This window comes from Arctopsyche grandis, chromosome 12 (genome assembly GCF_051622035.1).
Source record: "Arctopsyche grandis isolate Sample6627 chromosome 12, ASM5162203v2, whole genome shotgun sequence".
In the NCBI taxonomy this organism is placed as follows: domain Eukaryota; kingdom Metazoa; phylum Arthropoda; class Insecta; order Trichoptera; family Hydropsychidae; genus Arctopsyche; species Arctopsyche grandis.
Window position 1 is genome coordinate 1,293,011 of NC_135366.1, and position 23,431 is coordinate 1,316,441.

At 31.2% G+C, this 23,431-nt stretch overlaps 2 protein-coding genes across 2 annotated transcripts in view; one reads left to right on the top strand and one right to left on the bottom strand.

Moving 5' to 3' along the window:
* Window positions 1-23,431, bottom strand: part of LOC143920594 (5-hydroxytryptamine receptor-like) — a 176,138-nt gene that overhangs the window by 118,278 nt on the left and 34,429 nt on the right. The window contains exon 2 of the mRNA XM_077443537.1: window positions 2,081-2,341. Within this exon, the coding sequence (XP_077299663.1) occupies window positions 2,081-2,341 (261 nt within the window). The remainder of the gene's footprint in view (window positions 1-2,080; window positions 2,342-23,431) is intronic.
* Window positions 8,355-21,659, top strand: LOC143920585 (uncharacterized). The gene is made up of 4 exons (XM_077443521.1): window positions 8,355-8,461; window positions 8,859-8,906; window positions 15,495-15,535; window positions 15,610-21,659. Exons 1-4 carry the CDS (start codon window positions 8,403-8,405, stop codon window positions 21,066-21,068), a joined length of 5,607 nt encoding a protein of 1,868 aa, XP_077299647.1. The 5' UTR covers window positions 8,355-8,402; the 3' UTR covers window positions 21,069-21,659.

The following is a 23,431-nucleotide window of genomic DNA, read 5'->3' on the forward strand; positions in this document are numbered from 1 at the left end:
TTCGAAATTATATATTAGATATGTATAATATAATAATATAACCAGTGGCGTGGACTAGCTTGAGTCTCACTGGTGGCTGCTGGCCTGACCTTGATTTATGACTCCAGGTCGATCGTTTCTTATTAGAGTTTGCCAATTTTTTGGATTTTCATTGAAACGGTTCCTGTAAATTGTCATCTCTTTTCCTATCTCTCTGGCAAATATCAAGTTATTCAGCGTCTCGAGGTACACCGGTTTGTATAATAAAATGCTGAAAAATTTCTCCATAAATTTCTCTGTGGATGATGTTTGTATAAATTCGTATTATATAAATACTTGTATTGATCGCATTGTATATTATGTAAATGCTTTCAATGCTAGTTTGCAATGTTTGACCATATATGTCCTATATCAGCAGTTCCCAACCTGTGGTACGCGAAAAAAAATCAGTAATGGCGGACATGCAAGAATGAATGATTTATAATCATAAATAGAAATATTTTTTATATAATTAATAAACATTATCTTAAATAATCATAGTCGACGTCAATATGTACAGTAGGTGATCGAAAATCCGGCAATTGATACCGTTGTATAAAAGAGAAATATAGAAATAAATTGAATATAGCTCCAGACTTATATACAGGGAATATCTTGTAAAAACGTTCCTCAAAACAAGCACGAGAATCTCATTAAATTTATTCTGTAAGGAGATTTACTTAAGAAAAGAAAATATATGATATGTACTTTGTAATTTTGTGTCTTTATTAAAACCATTTATCAATAATAGAAGTATGACGAAATAGTAGATAAATATATTAAACTTAGAGCATATTATAATTGTGACTCCAAAATAACTTTTTTTTCTACAAAATTTCTCAACAAAACAGATCCATTGCGTCTTAACATTCCATACCATGCAAATACTATATAACTACACTTGCAATGACAAATTTTATGAAATACAATCATTTTTATATAGTGTACAATTTAGCGTAATTTATTACCAACTAGTATGCGAGTCAAAACAGGTTGGGAACCGCTGTCCTATAATATAATAATGTAAAATAAATATTTGTGTTTATATATAATTTAGTGTTTCTTGATGTGTATAAGTACACTCGTCACTTTGGTTCGATCTGTAAAACGAGTATACATGATCGATTGAGTATTAAAAAATAAAATAATAATTGAATCTAATGTTTTCAAATCCAGTTTTTTTTCACTTTGTGGAACGGACTATATAGGTAAATGCATAAAATTAATACATTTGTTCCAAATATGTAGTTTGTGGTCAAAAATTTAGTCTACAAAATAAATAAAATATATTAAAATAAAATTTTAGATAAATAAAATAATAATATACACCTACATATACATATGTACATGCATACAATGTATATGAAATAAAAAAAATGGTGAGATTTTAGGCACCCCTTTGTGTTTCGCTTCGATTACGTTTTCGTTTTATTCAGATCATTCGTAGCCGTGCGCGATTGCATTATGCGACTGTATGAAATTGAGTTTTCCGGTCGGAAAATTCACACACGCGGGAAATCGTTTGTGACAGACGGTCGACGAATTCTGTATGTCTCGTAAACGGACGAGTGTGATTTGTTTTCACGAATAAAAAACAAAATACGTCCATAAATTTTAAACAAAGCGAATTACATACATATAGATATATGCATGTTAAAAATAGTACGAATGATTGAAATATTTTTTTGTAGAGATTAGATTATTGTTGCTCGTTGACCACCGGTTCACCAGCACTAATCATCTGATGGCGCGTTCGCGCCAAAAAGGCCTCGGCCAATCAGAGAGCTCAGTACAATACAATAGCCAATAAGGTCTCGCGACCCATCGACCAATGATCTTTCAGTGCTGAGAGTATACACCGTGTATACATATTTGGCGGATTTATTTCGTGCTTCATTCGAAGCCGGTTAGTCACTGCGTCTTTCACTTCTATATTTAGAATACGAAATGCTTGAATTGCTCGAATGTCGTATTACTTGAAGTACGAGTATAGCTCGACTTTTTATTATCTACCGTATTATAGGGGAAACTCCTTGTGGAAATTCATGCAATATGTACTTACCGATGATGGTGATCAGTATGATGAGTGCCAGTATGACGGAAGTGACCGCCATTGCAATCACTTCGCTGAGGTTCTCGTTGGTCGAGGTGCCATTTCCGGTTCCGGTGTTGTTGAAAATGATGTCTGAGTCGTTTCTCAGCAGCCAGGTGTCATTGTATGGGCAATCGGTTGAAACGGTTGTCGGAGAACAGTTGAACCGGTTCAGTCCGGCCTCCTCCAGGTAAGAGGGGCCGGACCACTCACTCATGTATTCGAACATACCTAGAATTCAAAATAAATACAGTGAATAGAGTTACATACATATTAAGGTCGTACAAGAAATTTTAAGGCAAAATAGGTCGTTTTGGCTTTTCTATATTTCATAAAGTTTGTATATATATAATCTTTCCTAAACTATTGAATGTGGTGCTTGAGGGTGTTTTCAGGAAACTAGAATGGGATACAGCAGGATAAGCATCTACGGTTGGTTTTTGAGTCACCTTCCGTTCGTAGACTATATAGTTGTAATATCTCACGATACAGCTGACCTACTTAACAGACTAACACAGCTGGACAGGGAAAGTAGGAAAGTAGGATTAAAATTTAACGTAGATTCTTACCAAACTAATGTTCAATAGTTTTTGAATGCCTGAAAGCATTTCATTAGATGGTGACTTAAGTAGTAGAAGTAGTAAATAACACTGTTCGACTTTTTTTTGGTTCAGAGACGAGATATGACTTTTCTTATAGATCGATGCCCAGTGAATACGAATCTGGTAATCAAAAATGTTGATTGGCTCGAGATTCATAGATATGTCTTTTTTAAATCGCGCGATTTTTCTATATCTTGGTGTTGTGGACACAGTGGATATTATTAAAGAGATTGAAATGGCAATGGGCGGACCACGTGGCTAGAAAAATGGATGAAAGGTGAACAGCAGAAGTGCTAGAATGGTACCCGATAGAATGCAAAAGGGGGAAATTAGGAAAATGTGTGAGATGGATGAGAGATGAGTTTGGAAGCAAAATATAGATGAGTTTGGAAGCGTGTTGGAGAGGCCTTCATCCAGCAGTGGATGGTGAGAAATGATATGGTATATGTAATAATAATAATAGTAATAACTTTTTAATACTAGACGATAGGGAGAATAATGCAATCTCCATCTTCCATATAATTAATATATAGATTAGCCAGCAGTTTGGCTTAATGGTAGCGTATATAATTAGCACCACTGAGACCGAATGTTCGAATCGTCAAACTGCTGGTTAGGTTTGGGGGTTTTGTGACTCCAAATCGATCGTTTCTATATCAGAGTTTGCCAATTTTATCTGATCATTGGTGAAACGGTTCCTGAAAAATTGGTATTAGATAATTTCCTGTAGTCACAAAAATGTGTATGTCTATAATTTGTAATAATTATGCACAGTAATCTCAAATCTATAGATATCTCAATAGACATGTCTATAATTTCGCATTTATTATATATATAAAAATTGTATACAACATTCTAAAAATAATCCATAAATGTTTCTATGATTATTATTTCTGATTAATTGTTATATGCTATATATTCTGATTGTATATGTATTATTGTATTTCTGATTGTTTATGTATTCTGTAATTCGTTATCGTACACCCGTCGCATTGGAGCGATCTGTAATGACGAGTGTATATTGATTGTAACAATAAAAATAAAAATAAAAATAAAAATAAAATAAAAATAAAAATAAAAATAAAAATAAAAATAAAAATAAAAATAAAAATAAAAATAAAATAAAATAATACAAATATAACATATCTACATATAATCATTGCATTTCGTTTATAGTTCATATGAATATAGCCCACTTTTTCAAAATTTTTGTCGAGATAAAATTGTTTGGTCGGAGAAATATGAAATCAATGATTTTTTATTTAACCTTCCCTTGATAGAACGCAAGTCTATTGAAGAAAGTTCAAAATTAAAATTTTTCACTCCGGCTGAATGTCAATAAGTATATATGTACATATAAAGGCGGTTGAAATTCAAATTATACATTTTAAATTGGATCGTGAGATAGATTCGATTTCGTTGAAATTCGATTCGGCGATAATTTTCATCTTTTCTTATTTTCTTTTTCGGCCGTATAGATTACACCGGATATGACTGTCGATTTTCCATTTCCATTTTTAACGAATTTCCAAATTTTGAGGCAAAGCAAAAAGTCGGAAAATTAACATCGGAATTAAAATGCTTTCGGAGAAACGAAAGAAAACGAACGTAAGACGTGGAATTAAACGAATGCAAATTTGTTTTAATATTTTTAAAACCGCTAATATTAGGTATACCCACATACATATGAGTTATATCTGTATTGCATAATTTTTGTATTAAAGTGGACTAATTCCACCAAATAACATCCTCCAAATAATGGCCTCCCCCTTTATCCAAAATAAATATATTTAAGCGTCAACTGTCGCACGACGGGCTACCCAGCCACTTATATGTATACATGAGGGTAAAAAATCCTGGAAAATTGCTAGGCGTTTGTTTCGAAAAGGGAATCCGTCTTAGCTGCTCGGGTAATTATTAAAAGGGAGCAACCCCGCCGGGCAAAAAGGGAGCCAGCTCGTTGGAAATGGGGCAAAAAAGTCGGTACATCTTTTTTGGAGCGAGCTGTGCTGTCGTTAGTGCGTTGATGTTGAAGTTTGCCAGCCATGCCCTTTGCCCTGATCGATACTCCATTAGTGGCTGCCCACGCGCTCATTCATTACCAACACCTACCGTACATACCTGGACACATACCCAAAGTATACTCGCACGATTGGGTATGTATGGGGCATCTTAGAGCGCACCTGCACCCACCCACTTAGACACCTCACAGCAACGCCATTACCCTCAGGCTACCCACAGGTAAATTGTCACTGTGTCATCTTCGATGGTGTACATGATTTATATGTATGCCACTAGAATTTCCGAGATGAGTCCAACATATAGTGGAGGGGGGGAGATCATTCTATTTTAGATTAAAGTTGGGAAATAATATCCTGTTACTTAAACTGATTATCTATTGTAATTACTGAGATAATAACGAAACATTACACTTGCTTGGGTGATTTTGTATGAAAGTTCTTGCATCTAAGATTTTGGACCTTTCCAAAATATAATTTAGCGGTATTTAAATGAAAACTGTTGAATTGAATAGCAATTAATATCCAATTTATTTCCCACTGCCTTTACAATGTATGCTAGGTTTTGAATCACTGTCTTCGAGAAGAATTATTGCCATTTCTAAATATTTTAAAGGGAAGTATTGACAACTCTTCGATTTTAATGGAACTTCAATTTTGGGCGCCTGAATGCGGTAGAGCTTTACGTCATCATTTACTTTTCAACCTATTATAGTCTGCTTTCAATAACTCGTCTCTTGTAAAGGCTATCCGGTTCCTTAATGTGATAGATGAACATTTGGACCTGTTTAATTGTCATGTTGATGAACTGGTCAGTTTCATGAGATTCAACACGAGTCTATTTGAATGAGATGAATGATTGGTAATTTTTATTGTTCTTTTTTTTTTTTTGTATGACTGGTGTGACACTTTGGGGCAACCTGTCAGATCACATTGGTCATATTATTGTTATTATTATTATAAAAATAATAAATAAATAAATTTGCACGGTGTTTCCCGGGAAGTTTTGAATTGGAGGTATTTCATCCAGGACTCTTTAAGTTCTTCCAAAACACATATAAATTAGGGTATCGTAAAGAGTATGTAAACGAAATTAAGTGGTGCTTAAATATAAAAAGGGGTAATATAAAAACTGTTGGAATGTATAATGAACGAACAAACTTGCACGGCGTTTTCCCGGCGATTTATCGGCGTTTTCACTAAAATTCTTTCCATTTAGGACTCTGATTACTTCAAAAACAGTCTAAGTTAGGGTACCGTAATATTGTTTATGTATGTAAATAAAATTTGGTGGTTCTAAAATGAAAATTTTTTAATTAAATACCAAACTAACACACTTGCAGGGTGTTTTCCGGAAAGTTTTGAACGACAGCCAATCCATCCAGAACCCTAACTAAACCATTCCAAAACACATCATCAAAACAGTTGTATATTGTATAGTGAACGAACAAACTTACACGGCGTTTCCCGGGAAATTTTGTATGAAAGTTATACCATTTAGGATTCCGATCCCTTCTGAAACACATCTACGGTCTAAGTTAGGCTACCCTACGATTATTTATGTATGTAAATCAAAATTTGGCGGGACTAAAATGAAAGCTGTCAAATTGAATAGCAAATGAACACGGCGTAGTACGGCGTTTCCCTGGTAGTTTTGTATGAGAACCAATTGCTACTGGACTGTGAGCTTTTCTAAAATCCATCTTTGGTCCAAGTTAGGGTACCCTAAGATAGTATGTAAATCAAATTTGGTGGTACTAAAATGAAAGCTGTCGATTGCATAGCGAACGAACACATTTACACGGCGTTTCCCGGGTGGATTTGAATGGGAGCCACTCGATCTCTGAGCCTTTTCGAAACATATCTATAGTCTGAATGTATGTATACAAGTTTAAATTTTGTCATAAAAAAAATTCAATAAAATCGAACGTACACAAAACATAATTTTCGAATAGGCATGCAAAAATGTAAAAATTACGTCGTACAAACATTTCCCCTACAGCGAGCTCGTTATTATAAATATAAAATGCGGACCGAACGTTCTACGGTGGCGAAAATTTCTTTCGTGACGGAATGCTTCTATGTAATGGCGCGTGACTTTTTCCTACATTCTCGATCGCTTATTGTGATATCATATCGTTCATTGAGATAAAATATAAAAAAAAAGAGTCGAAGAACTTACGTATATAATAGTTAAATTGACGCAATCGACATATTCATAAATTAAAAATTGGCAGCAAATTATTTGATTAGTTTATAATTCCAAAAGTGGTCAGTAAAAAAATGAAAAAATGTTTAAAATTTTACACTTACAATTTACACTTACACTTACAATTTACAACACTTACAATTTTCTGGCTGTCAAAATGAAATATAAATGAAATAATCTTATAATAATCATCGACCGTTTCATTTTATTATTTGATCATTTTGGTTTAATAACACTGTTCGGCACGAAAAATGGTTCAGAGACGAGATATGACTTTTCTTATAGATTTATGCCCAGTAAACACAAATCTGGTAATAAAAAATGTTGATTGGCTCGAGATTCGGAGATATACAATGTGTTTTTTAAATCGCGCGATTTTTCTATATCTTGGTGTTGTTCGGTCGATGTCTCAAAATCTGTCAATTTTCTGTTCAAAATGAATATTAAAATCTATAGTCGGGTATTAAAAAAAAGTCGTCATTTGTCGAACAGTGTAATTGATCATTTAGTTTAATAACCGAGTATATGACAACTGATCACAGCGTACTGATCATTTAGAATACTCGCTGATAATTTCGAAATATTTACTGACAATTTGGTTATTTTTGTTGATCAAAAGCTGAATAAATTACTGATCAATTTAAAATTAATTTACTTGAAGATACAGTATTTGGATTTTGAAACTAAAAAATGACAGCTTTTTGAAATTCCAATAAATCATATCAAAACAGTTAACCTCTTGTTACTACGAATATATGTAATAAAAAAATTAATGTCTTTTTATTGGTGACGAGAAGATTGGGGGATAATTTTAATAGATGTTTGGGACACGATTAAGAATCATTGCAAATATCGAAATGAAAAAAATGTTGGCATTCAATACAAATTCATCTAAAATAATATAATATTTCAGACGCTTCATAGTTAGTGTAGTTAATTAATAACATAGTCGTAGTTTGAGTTACATTTTTTAATAAAATATCTTTATAAACTTTATGTTATTAAATGATTCGCCGAATATTTATTTAGTTATTGAGATAAATTAAAATATTATGTCGATAAATTGTTATTAAAATATGAGAGTAAAACTTATATATTATATGTGAATGTGTACGTAGAATATAGTAAACATACAATCTTAAACTTCACGTATTTTATAATTTCCAGGAGTTCCTACATACATATGTACACATGTACATATATATGAATATATTTTATGGTTGATATTTATTTAATATTGAACAAATGAGTCTTTGATTGTAAATTCTGAACATTGTTTCTAAAACTATACACATGTTAATGTGTTGTTGAAATTTTGACTATATTTGAATTTTTATCAAGTTTTTTTATCATATTTTTATCACAATTTGCTTATTAGAAATATGTTTATCAATACAGCATTTAAAAGCACAAAAACAACCCAAGTAATCAGTGTCTGTGTAAAATTCAGTGGCAAAGTGACAATGTTACCAGATATTGAGAACAATCACTCAACCGAAGAATTGAATCCAGAGGCTTCGAGGTATGTAGGTTTTTAAATTTGATTTATGTTTGAATATTTAACATTTTTCTGAATGGGCATTTTCAAATTGTATTATTATAATACAAATGGAATGTATACTTCGATCAAATTAAATTATAACAAAATACATGATAACTATATCATAGATCAAATTGAGAAGAATGCTTTAGGAGACAGGCATACAAAATATTAAATAATTGATTAATGTTAATTTATGTGGCATATAAATTAGTTTTCAATTTAGAACTATCAAGAAATAGCGCACAAATCTAATGAAGGTACATACATACATATGTATGTACATACATAAGTTCGACTGGCACTAATTCGTAGCCTAAATTAAGGTTTTCTTAATGTTTTTCAGTATATTCAAATTTTCATATTTTTTCTTTATTAGATCAAGTGATATGATGACCGACGAATTGATTCCAAGCGCATCATCAAGGTGAGTTTTTGATTATATTTCTATATTGTATGGTTATTTTTCTGAAAATTTTATATTTTACGACATACACAAATTGTACAAGTATTTTGTGTATTAGAATGTAACTTTTATTCGAAAACATAGACTGAGATTTCGTAAAAGATTATTATATTAGATAAGATTTGAGATTTGACATATACATAGATGTACTTAAATATGTATGTATGTATGTACATACATACATATGTACCGATCTAATCGACTCAAAGTGTAGCTGTTATCAGACACGCGTTTAATTTTTTTTAAAAACGCTATATCTCAAAAAATGTAGCACATAAGAAGCTGATAATTTATTGTCGATGTATTGATATCAAGGTTTTAATATCATACATATATAAGTCATGAATCAGACGTGGTTGTTTACTTCTGTACAGAATATATAATCAAAATAATAATATTCTATATAGTAATAATCAGTAAGAAAAAATCATGTAAATTATTGAGCCAGAAATTATCATATTCGTGCTCAGCTTGTAAAATCTGATTATAAAATTTACGTTTATAAATAACCATTATAATTGACTCTTCATACGTTTAATAAAAACATCTGAAAGGTGAGACATAAAACATCTCAGACTCCAAAAATATATTTACTTTAAAATAATCAGATAATCCTTGTTTTCAAATAGAGTGGTTAAATTTTGGATTAGTTTACCATATGAATTGGTGGCTTCTGTAGTAACATAAGCGTCTTTTAAAAAATTTATTCGATATGTTTTGTTAGTTATTCTTTTTCAGTTCATTCTTATTGTATTTTTGTTTATTTTTTTTATTTTAATTTGTTGTTTCCTCCATATTTAGCTTTTTTATATGATTATGATGTTTGTTCTTATCTTATTTGATTTTTTATTTTTGTGATATTAAAATAAACAAACTCCGTGGGTTTATGGGCCATGACGCATCTCCCAAGTATTTTAAATAAATAAATATACGAAATACTATCAATAGATAAAGTGCTGTGATTATAAAAAATAAAACTCGAGATTTTGATCTATTTAAACTCGGAATAGATCATTTAAAAAAATATACCTAAATATTTGTGTATATATATGTATGTACATATGTACATAATTTGGAGATACATATGTACATATTTCAAACACACTGAGACTTTCTATTGGTTAATGAAATAAAAATGGTTCCGTTGTAATTTTTTTCAAATTATTAAATCGGCCAAAAGTGGTACCTCAATCTAATTAGAGACTCTATTTTTCTTATATACATACATATGAATTTCTTTTATGGTAAACGGATTATTACGCAAAAAGCGATTTCTTGCAAAAAAATCTCGATCGCTGAACATCTGGCACTTTAGTTCTCGATAGTAAAATATTTCGCGTGAATTACTTTCGATTGATGGAGTTTTTGGGTTCCGTGATTGAGATTTCAGTGACTTGCGCGAGATCACTTTTTTCGGAGTAATTACCGAACCTTCTTTTTTCTCGAAGTTTTCTTACAAAAGCACTCACACGTGTTCGAGAACGCTCTCATAGCCATTATTTAATTTTGTTTTTGATACTTTTTGTATTTCCCAAATATAAATCATGGGTTGGTCACGTTTTCATAATCTAGAAAAAATGTAAAGGTTACTAAATTGCTTAAACTTAAATGATACGACGTAATTTTTTATTCAATTATTTTTTAAGCCGCTCAACGGATCAGACTGATATTTTTTTACTTTAAATTTTACTTATAAAAATTACTTATATAATAAAATTTTTAAATTTTATAGTCATATTTTTACCCTAACCGGAAGTATTTACATAATACTTTTACTCTAGAGAATCGAGGCTTTTTATGTTTTGCTCAGACACCTTTTGGTGTATTGAACTGATATTTCATATCATAAAGTATTATTTTTTTTTTATTTTTTTTTTATTTTATTAATTGAAAAATCAACAGACAGGATGTACAGAGATAGGTATAAAAAAAACAAAAAGTAAATAAATAATATATGTAACATCCGAGTCCAATAATAGATTTTTACAAAAATGAAAAAGATAAATATAAGGAAAACAAATTTAAAAGTAAAGAATAAAGGCATGACAAAATATGTAGTACATTGCATAATTAAACTATAGTATTAAAATATTTGGAAAAGGTTATAAGATAGAATATAAGAAGAAATTGAAATTTACAAATATAAAAAACAAATGAAAAAGGTAAATACAAAATAAACAAATGAAAAGGAAAAGAATGAAAGCTATAATATGATTAAATAGCACATTACATAACTAAACTAAAGTATAAAAATAATGGAAATATTGGAAAAATAGAATAGGAGAAAAAATGAATCAATCGGTCAAGATTCTCTTGATGTTAGACCTGAATTGATGTAGGGAAATACCAAACAGATCAACCTCATTCAGCTCTCCGTTAAACATACGATAAACGCGCTGCAGATAAAAATATTTTTGGGAATTAGTATTGAAAGGATCAAGTGAAAAGAGTGCAACGCGTCTAGAGTATCGAACTGGGATTCTGAAATTAACCTTATTCAGTAAATCAGAACAATCAAGAAAACCATTTATGAGCTTAAAGAAGAATATAGCATCAGAATGTCGTCGCCTGACAGAAAGATTGTTAAAAGAAAGGATTTTTAAAATGTCGGAAACAGTAGAATGGGTATAGGTAGGAAAAAGGTAGCGTAAGGATTTAATAAATTTAAGTTGAACTTTCTCAATACAATTAATATGGGATAAATAAAAAGGTGACCAGTATATATTACTTGGTATTAGTTTAATACCAAGTAATATATAAAATTTAGTGAGCACCCGTAAACCGGAAGTGGCAGTTTACTCTCATTTGATTTTTCTTCAACTATTTTTTTTAACTGTATGTGTTCAATGTACATATGTGTTTAAATGTATGTGTTCTTCACGAGAAAATTCAAGTATAATCCTCGTATCAATGTGATGAAAATAAAAAAAAAATGATTAAATTTGATTGACCCGAAGTGGGATTTTTTCCTCTTAGAAATGTCAAAAATGTTACAATTTTTTTCACACCACTGAAACATCAGACTAAACTTTTTTATTTGTATTAACTTAGAGTTGATAAGGTTTTGGCTAGAATTCGTAAACCGAAAGTAGTTATTGTTTTTAAACAATATTTCATTATTTTATTTATCATATTGATATTTTATGTTTATAATATTTATAGTGATATTAAGTAATAAAAAAATATTTAAACAAAATTTGACAGCCGAAAGTAGAACTTTCGTCTTTTGTTAGTTTCCATACATTTGTTCTCATAGCCGGTATTTTAAGATTTTTAAAAAAGGTACTGATCTACTGATCATTTTCTATTTTATTTTTGTTAGTAATCATAGTATTATATTATTTCAATGTTAATGTACAGTATAATAGGAAAAAGAGCACAAAAATCCATTTATAATTCTTATTAATGCTCATAATACGTCTTATACATAATATTAACTAAAGACTCTCTAAAGTCGACGATTTAAAGTAGATTGTGTTTAGGTAATCTGTGTTTATACCCAAAGGGTATGGACATTTTGTTGTAATCACGAAAATGTGACTCTTCACAAGTGTGTTAGTATGGTTATTAGTGATTCTGTCATATAATCTACTGGTTAATTTGTTAGTTATCTGTGACTAACGGAATATTATTTATGGCATGCAGTTTTTTCATTTTAGTATACATGGGTGTGTTATAAACTATTTTTAGGGATTTATTTTTTATTATTTGGAACTTGGAACACTTAGTATTAGATGTTTTATTAATGGTCAAAACCAAGGGCAAATTGGCGCCCTTGACAAATATAAAATTTGGCGCCCATTTAATATTTTTTCATTACATTTAAAGAATTTATTTCATTTAAAAAATACACATTTATTGAATTATTTAAATTAAACATTTGAAAATCAAATAAAAAAAAATGTTATTATTTATATTATAAATGTTCTACATTGACAATTTCACAATAAATTACATATTACAAAAGGAATCAGTGCACTTAAACACAATTAAAATTTTGTGATTTTTACTTTTATGTCTTTTGTTTATCATTTATTTTCATTTTTATAAATAATTTTTTCTTTATCTAAAACCATATAGCTGTCTAAAACGGTAACCAATAACTTTTTTAACAACTATTAATTATTATAAGACGAATTTTCCGTGAATTTGGCGTTTGCAAAGTCTGTTATTCTATAATCAAAATGTATATTTCTATTTTTTATCATATAATTCTTAGACATATTTTATAATTCAATTTATTGCAATGTTCAGTAACTTTTACATAAACTATTTTCTCTTTCTAAATTCCTAAAATCGTTATCGAGCCCCTGAATTAATAACGACTCTCTCTAAATATCCTGTTCTTTCTGCTGAAGTGCAATGTTAATTAACCTTATTCCAATTATAAAGTATGAGATTCCATAGATTTAAAAATTCAAGAAACTTATAATTGTAAATTTGAAAGTTTCGCAAGTGAATGTGAATTAGCAAAATTATGATCGTATTTTATAATGTTTAAAACTGAAAGTATGTACATATGTCCTCATACTGATCGTGAACTGCTTCCATTGGTTTCGATTTTGAACACCATCTCGTATCCGAATTTTATTATTAAAAAATATAATTAAATAGGCGTGGGGAGCCTTCGGCGCCCCTTGCATCGAGTGCCACTGGCACTCGCCCATTTGCCTCGCTACGGCACTGACTCCACGTATATTGAATTCACCGATGATTCAAAGTTCGAGGAATCAGATCCATAGTTAACAGAGAGATCCATAGCTAAGATATTTAGAGCGTTGTAAAATTTGCAGATTACTTCACGACTATGCAATTCCCCTAAATCAACATCACACTTTTCTCATTTGGACAAGTTTCTGCGGAATATATTTATCCCTTATATTATATATTAAATTATAAAATGAATTTACAGCATCATCAAAAGAAACAGTATGTAGGTATAAATATAGCCAATGTATGTAGGTAGTCGTCGTATGGTCAATATATATATATATATGTACATAGGTAGTAAAACATAGTCATACAACAAATGTTTGCTCCTCTACTTGCATTTGAAACGATTTATAATATTGTTGACTTGATAAGTTTGAATATAAATTGTGAAACATTCCGTATAACATGTACATATGTACTAGCATTATTTGAACTGTTTGGCAATTATGGCACTAGAGAAATTATTGTTTAATATACTATGGATATCCATCATGGGCATGTTTCTATCTTTTTATTTTTTTGATTAGTTATTTTTTATAGGAGCTAGGAGCCACCAAACATCTATAAAATCGCCTTGTTTTTATACTCACGAAAAGAGTCCAGTCTGCTAATTTAACGGTTGATTTTTAAAAAAATACGAAGACAAACATAGAAAATATCTTTCTCATACCGAATATGGATTTTACGAAACCTCGATTTTGTCGATTTAAAATAGGTATTATCTGGTCGAGGCGCAACTGTCGCATTCACTCAATATACATATGTATATATCCTAGAAAGGAACGCCAACGAAATTAAGGTTTCTGGTATCCAGCCCTTTTAAGGGGTCGAAAAAAATTGTGCAAGAAAAATCGAACAAGAGTAAACTGCCACTTTGCGTTGACGGATGCTCTCCAAATTTTATATGTATAACTTGATATTAAGCCTAAGCTTCTAGATATGAAATTAATTAATAAATAAATTTAATATACAAAGAGGTTTTTGAGAAAAAAATAAAAAACCTTGATTTTCTAGAGTAAAAGTACTTCTTCCGGTTGAGGTAAAAATATTTAAAAAATCTTATATAATATAAGAGTATAAAATTTATGATTTCTATTACATTTAAAAAAAAATTAGTCTGATTCGGTTAGTGGTTTGGGAGATAACCGAATTCAAAAAGTAAAAAAAAAAAAGAGTTCACGTATAAGGGGAGGTACCATTCCTACTTAAAAATGTGTAAAAAAGTAAGTCATATCGAGAAACAGTAAAGATCAAAACAATTTTAAAGACGTGGGCGTGATAAAATAAAGAGAGATCGAAAACAATTTATAAAATAATAACTCACTTAGGATCGTGTATGCAAAATATATCGCATCGGTCGTTTTAATAGTGTTTAGCCATGGATGTATCGTTTTCGACAATTTGAAAAAAATCGACTCTCGCGGTATTTATTTTTTAATACCGGTAATACCAAAGGCTTATATTCGGTAAAATACCGATACTATCAGCGCCGGTACTTTTGGTATTGCAACCCCTAAATGGTACCACATCCGGCTATCACAAAAATTTGAAACCATTTAGAATGTAACGATAATATTAAAGTAACTGATATTAAGTCTCAGTGTGATATGATTAGTGATACTTGAATTATTTTCAAAGTATAGACACATTCTAACACACATTAAAAAAAAATGGTCAGTGATCGATTTTGAGATCAAATCATTCAAAATATCGAAGTGGTTGAATTTTCGTATGATCAAGAAACTTCACCTATTGTCACTTTGTATGCACAAGTACATATGTATGTAAAGTTGCACAAGCTACCTTTGAAATTATTCGGTTTTTATTTATTTACAGTGAGAGAATCAATAATGTAGTCGAAAAAAATGAAAAAAGTCGTAAGTACAAGTTTATACATAAGTGTATGTTAGTAAAAACGAATAAATTGTCACGCCTTTATGAAAATTTACAGAAAACCAGAAACAATCCCAATTTGAACTCGGTCGTGAATATGAGGTTTGCATAGCTATGCTATTCATATCTAAAGCCCTTTTCAAAAAATACAGTTTCAAAGTGGGCGTTGAAGTTGAAGAAGCCAGAAAATTTGACGACCTTTTCTTTTTACGCGAGGAAAATAATGAAATGATGACTAGATGTCTTCAAATTAAGCATACTTCAAAGCAGAAAAAAATCCTTTCAAATGGTCTGCTGACGTGTCAGGATAGTCCATTTAGTATTGTAAAATATTTCTTTAGCTTTAAAGATATGGCGGAGGAAGACATTTTTAAAGAATTTATTCAGGAAGACTTAATTGTATATACTAATTATTCATTGGATAAAAACAGCGGAATAAGTTCCGATTTAATTATGTCTAAGGAGTGGAAGGAATTAGAAAAAAATGATATTAATTTTGATACCAAAAAACTTCATGAGTTATTAAACTCTAATATAGGCCATCCGGATTCTATTTTAGACGTAAAAATGATAAATGATAGAGTAGAAATGGGTAGCAAAATAGAAAAGCAAAATTTAAAAAAAGAAAAACCTTGTCGTTATAAATTCAACAATAAATTAGTACGAATATTGAAAGTGAATGCCAATGAGTATAACGTAACTAGGCTGGCACAGGCGTTGATTAATTGGTTGTTGGATAAGAAGGTTTTGGAACAGGTGGAATACATCATAAAACCTTATTGGAAGTTTTTAAAAGATCAGGTAATAAATACTGAGATAAAGCAATTCCGAAAAAGCTTTGTGGAAAATAGCAATGTAAATCGGTCAAAAGAAGCAGAGTTTTTTCACAAAAAAATGATAGAAGAAATAAAACGTAAAAATGACAAAAAAGTGAATAAAAAAATACAAGAAATTAAACGTAAAAATTACCCAAGCATAAAAATGAGGCAGAAAATTAATGATCAAATTGTTCAAAATCTGAAAATAATTGAGAAAATTGAATTTAAATTGAATCAAAACAATAAAATGATACACCAAATTACGAATCAAATCCATCACACCACCATAATTATAGACGAAATTAAGCGTAAAAATGAAGAAAACAATAAAATGATACTTGAACTTGATCAAAATATTAAAATGAAACACGAGAGTGATTGTAAAAATGATCTGAACAATAAAGCGACGGAGGAAATTAGTCGCAAAGTTGATCAAATGTTTAAAATTAATATTTCCCACGAAATTGATCAATACAGAAAAATGATACAAGAATATGAATATGAAATCGATCAAAACATCAGAATAAATAAGGAAATTGAACTTAACAATCATCGGAACATTAAATGGAGACATAAAATCCTACGTAAAAATAATGAAAGCACCAACATGATAAAGGATATTGAACATGAGATTAAACATAATAATAATGGAATGTTCAATCCGTTAAAGGAGGATGATTTGATAAGTATAGAATATTTAAATGAAAAATTGCAGATAACGAACGAATATCCCACATGGGAATTGCCAGAAGGACACTTTACAATAAATGAAGTAATTAAAGACGAAGAAATAACAACATTTTTGGAATTGTTAGTGTTGGCCGTAAACCAACCAAATATCACAGAATTGAAAGCAGCAATTAAATATGACATATTAAAACATTTACGAGAAAAGTATGGAGATGACGACTTCCATAAAGAAGATATTGAAAGGTATGCCAAAGAAATTATTGAATACTTTCAATCAGAAGTAACTAAGTGGACCGAAGGGGAAAATTACAGAAGAAAAAGGAACAAAAAAGAAATAAAATACATTACCGAAACAAATAGCCAACAATTTTTTGAATTAAAGTCGGTGAAATTTAATGTACAAAATCCAGTAAAATCATTCACGGGTAGAGACAATGAAATTGAGAATTTGCGCAGTATAATTTGCAAAGGAAAAACAATGAAAGAGCAGACGATCGTGATTTGTGGACCTCCAGGAATAGGAAAGTCTGAACTGGTTCGAGGATATATTCAAAAATATTCTTGCCGTCACGAAAATACAATTATTTGGATTGACGCAATGACACAAGATTCCATAGAAGACTCTTTTCGGAGATTGGCAAAAATCCTGGAAATAGACATGAAGACAAATGAAGACAAATTAAAAAATATTGACCAAATTGTGATGGAAGTATACGAAACGTTTCAACCGAAGAAGTTGCTTTATATATTTGATGACGTCTCGAACCAGGAGACGATTTCTCCATATATGTCTAGAGTGAGTAATCTTAACAAAAATTTCCCATTCCTAATAATTACTTCACGTGACGACTCAAGTTGGAAAAATTATAAAAAAATTGAATTGAAAGCTTTTACCACAGAAAAAGCAATCCAACTGTTCCAAAAACAAATTAGCATTAAAGAGATAAAGGAAACTTTACAATTAAAACAATTTGTTAATAGTTTAGAGCTCCATCCACTAGCAGTTCATCAAATGGCTGTGTATATTGAGAAAGAGCAGCAAAAAGAAACTCAATTAACGGTTGCACAATGCATTAAAAGAACGTCGGATGAAATTTTAGATATCGAATTACCGAATAGCAACAGCCCATGCGAGAAAGTAATGTATGCAAATTTAAAAAATGTAATCGATGGTATTCCAAAAACAGAGAGAGACGCCGAAAAGATTATAGTAATGCTTGGTATGATGTCTTCTATGGCTTCGAATAAAGTTAAAACGAATTGGTTCCAAAATAGTTTTGAAATAAATTTTTATGAAATACTACAACTCTTAGAAGATTATGCAATAATAAGAATTGACTCGGGTGTAATGAGTATTCATAATTTGGAACAATTGGTGACGAGCTTGTTGACGAAGCGGCGAAATTTGGAAGAAGTATTGCATACAACTACATATCAGTTTTTGAAAGATATTCATGTAAATTTTGCGACTGACTATAATACAAAAAGGATATTAACTTCTCATTTGGAAGCGTACATATCGTATGTCGGTGAAGATAATGCATTTTGTTCAATTGATAAGAAAATACCAATGAATGAAGATTTGTTATTAATGTTGGGTGATTGCAGTTTGGAAGTAAATGCATATGAAAAAGGAAGGAGTGCTTATAAGCGGTTGTATGAAATAAGAAAAGATATATATGGCGAAGACCACACAGAAACGGCTGGAGCATTGCTGGGTTTGGCAAATGCAGAATTTCATTTGGGCAACTACGTGGTCGCAAAATCGTATTATCAAAGAGTCTATGAAATTTATAAGAAAAATAGCGGCGAAGACGACGAGGAAACGGCCAGGCCATTGATGGGTTTGGCTGACGTAGAATTTAACATTGGCAACCATTCTATTGCAAAATCCCACTATGAATGCGTGTACGCGGTGTATATAGCATATTTGGGAGAAGATCATCCAGAAACGATCGTACCATTAAAGGGTTTGGCAAATGTCGAATTTCATCTGGGTAACTATGATATTGCAAAATCATTCTATCGACAAGTTTATTCGTTGTATAAAAAAAATCATGGTGAAGACCACACAAAGATGGCCGGAGCATTGAAGGATTTGGCAGATACGGAATATAAATTGCAAAATTACGACATCGCGAAATCCTTTTACCAACAAGTTTATTCGATGTATAAGACAAATCATGGCCAAGACTACATAGAGACGGCCAGATCATTGAAGTGTTGGGCAGATTCAGAATATAATCTACGAAACTACGATATCGCAAAATCCTTTTACCAACAAGTGTATTCGTTGTACAAGGCAAATCTTGGCGTAGATAACATAGAGACGGCCGGAGCATTGATGTGTTTGGCAAATACAGAATATAAATTGCAAAATTATGATATCGCGAAAACCTTTTACCAACAAGTTCATTCGATGTATAAGACAAATCATGGCGAAGAGATGGCCGAAGCATTGCAGGGTTTGGCAGATTCAGAATATAACTTGGAAAATTACGATATGGCGAAATCTCTTTACCAACAAGTTTATTCTATGTATAAGACAAATTATGGCGATGACCACATAGAGACGGCCAGAGCATTGAAAGGTTTGGCAAATACAGAATATAATATAGGAAATTACGATATCGCGAAATCCTTTTACCAAGAAGTTTATTCGCTGTATAAGACAAATCATGGCAAAGGCCATATAAAGACGGCCGGAGCATTGAAGTGTTGGGCACATTCAGAATATAATCTACGAAACTACGATATCGCGAAATCCTTTTACAAACAAGTTTATTCGATATATAAGAGAATTCATGGCGAAGGCCACATAGAGACTGCCGAAGCATTGAAGTGCTGGGCAGATTCAGAATATAATCTACGAAACTGTGATATCGCGAAATCCCTTTACCAACAAGTTTATTCGATGTATAAGACGAATCATGGCAAAGACCACATAGAGACGGCCAGAGCATTGAAACGTTGGGCAGATTCGGAATATAGTCTACGAAACTACGATATCGCAAAATCCTTTTACCAACAAGTTTATTCGATGTATAAGACAAATTATGGCGAAGGCAACATAGAGACGGCTGGAGCATTGAAGTGTTGGGCAAATTCAGAATTTGATCTACGAAACTACGACATCGCAAAATCCTTTTACCAACAAGTGTATTCGTTGTATAAGGCAAATCATGGCGAAGGCCACATAGAGACGGCTGGAGCATTGAAGTGTTTGGCAGATTCAGAATATAATCTACGAAACTATGATAACGCAAAATCCTTTTTCCAACGAGTGTATTCGATATACCAGAAAAATCATGGCAAAGGCCATATAGAGACGGCCGGAGCATTGAATTGTTGGGCACATTCAGAATATAATCTACGAAACTACGATATCGCGAAATCCTTTTACAAACAAGTTTATTCGATATATAAGAGAATTCATGGCGAAGGCCACACAGAGACTGCCGAAGCATTGAAGTGCTGGGCGGATTCAGAATATAATCTACGAAACTACGATATCGCAAAATCCTTTTACCAACGAGTGTATTCGTTATACAAGGCAAATCATGGCAAAGGCGACATAGAGACGGCCAGAGCTTTGAAGTGTTGGGCAGATTCAGAATATAATCTACGAAATAACGATATCGCAAAATCCTTTTACCAACAAGTTTATTCGATATACCAGACAAATTATGGCGAATACCACATAGAGATGGCCGGAGCATTGAAGGATTTGGCAAAAATAGAATTTTGCTTGGAAAATTACGATATCGCGAAATCCTTTTACCAACAAGTTTATTCGATTCATAAGACAAATTATGGCGAAGACCATATAGAGACGGCCGAAGCATTGCATCATTTGGCACATACAGAATTTAATCTAGGAAATTACGATATCGCGAAATCATTTTACCAACAGGTTTATTCGATGTATAAGACAAATTATGGCAAAGACCACATAAAGACGGCCAGAGTATTGAATGATTTGGCAGATACAGAATATAATCTAAGATAATACGATATTGCGAAATCCTTTTACCAACAATTTTATTCGATGTATAAGACAAATCATGCTGAAGACCATTTAGACGGCCAGAGCATTGAAGCATTGGGCAGATTCAGAATATAATTTACGAAACTACGATATCGTTAACTCGCCAGAAAGATCCAACTCAATTTTAATAATTGCATCTGTGCACATCAAAAGGTTACTCGTCATCTGATGTGCAATTTTTCATTCGTGAAGTCGAGAATTGCGTTTAAAGCAGCCATCCAGTTAATCTGTGGTTCAATCTGTCTGGCGCTTTTCGATCGTTTGCACCAAACCCGGCCCAACGATATTGCAAAATATGTACATATAGTATAAAAGTGGTGGAAAATGGGGAGCCGAAAAAGGAAAAGCTCCAGCACATTAAGGGCGTGGAAAACGCGGTTAATTACATTTGAAAAATCTTCAACAGAATCTCAAAAGTTGCTTGATTAAAATTAAGACCTCGTTGCAATTTAATTATACTTTCGTTAGTGAAATCCCCGTCTCGATGAATTACATTGAAGGGGTTAAGCACGTGCCTAATAATATTTCATCTGGAGGATAACGGATAATTTACAAGATAAAATAAAATACAAAAAGAAATAAAAAAAGGAAAACGAACCGAACCAACCGAAGACCAAACGAATTAAGACCTTCTCTTTTAACGGACGTCAAAGTACGAAGTTGATTTAAGCGGGGACGAAATGGAGGGAAATAGGGGAGGGTGGGGTCTTACGTGACCCGCGGAGTTTAAAAGCCATAGCGCCATCTGCGGCTGATGAAATATAAAAGTTTCGTGGGGGTCTCTTTCTCTCACTCACTCTCTGGGAACAACTTCGCTAATTGGTTTCGGTGCAAGTATTGTACTGGAACGACCGCAAATTTACCATAGAAATATTTGATATCTGCAAGTTATTTGATCATCGATGACGTCTAGTGCTCCCCCAGTATCCCCACTATATTATAGTGAAAATGTAATTCTTTGTATTTGTGTTGATATTTCATTTAAATATAATATTATTGACTTTGTATATATTATATGTATACACATATTTTTTTTTTTTTAAATAAATTAAAACTTTATAATTATTTTATATCATTTATAATTATATTTATTTTACAATATTTATATGTATAAACATAATATAAAAACAAATTATTGTTACCTGGAGTAAAGGATAAAAGAGATCCCAAAAAGGATCCTGGATTACGCCAGCAGTACGTTCAGAATACATGCTCATATAAGCTATTTTATATTGCGTATATAGACAAAGATATGGGCGATTATAAAAGTTTAATTTTATCAATAAAATTTTATTAAAATGATTTTAATTTATAAATTTACTATTATTTAAATAATATTATTTAATGTTTAATCAAATTAATTATTAGTTTTTAGTAATAAATTAGCACCAGGGTAGGTATTAAAAATGAATACTTTTCAATAAATACTAATATTACTAATGGTAATTAATTTAAATGAATTATATAATTTAACTAAAAACTCTATGTATAATGTGTAAATATATAATTTCATTTAAATTGTAAAAATATAATTCTTCAAAGTATGTAAGTAAATTTATTGATAAAAATATTATTTATGACTGGTCAGCGTGCGGCGTCTAAATTTTAGGTGTGAGCAAAATATTACACTAAAATTACATTTAATTAAAAAATTTGTAATAGAGTTTAAAATATTACTAAGTTTATATTAATTCTGTATAATTAAAATTTTTAATACGTGTGTTATTGTAGCACTGATAAATATTTGACAGTCACCCGTTTCTCTGCCACACGTTTTGCATATGCAGGCGATCCGGTTTCCGACCGGTGTAGTCCGGATGTTCAGTCGATAAATAGACAATATTGAGCACCAACACTGATGTTTCGATAATAAAAGTAATAGCCGGTTAATTAATGTGAATTGCTATCGGAAAAGACGATAAATCATGATTGAACCGTCGACACTGTGCCGTTAACTAGCTAGGTGATTAAAATTCGACTTGGTCTATTGCCAAAACCTGTCGTCAGAGAAAACAATTTTATATTTGATTAATTCATTTATTGAAGTTGAAGGGGTCGGTAAATGGAATTGTTTGAGTCACTCAAAAAAGGTCATTCTGTATATTTTTTTAATATGATTTTAAGTTAAAAGTCTTTACAAACAATGATAAATTGAAATTATTTATGTGTACAATACTTATTTGTATATATAATACGTAAACTTTATGTGTGTAATACTTATGGATAGCATGAGAATGTTTGTTTAATAAAATTAAATGTGTTTTTATATATTTTATATGTATGTATGTATGTATGTTTATATAAAATGTGTGTATTATCTGGCC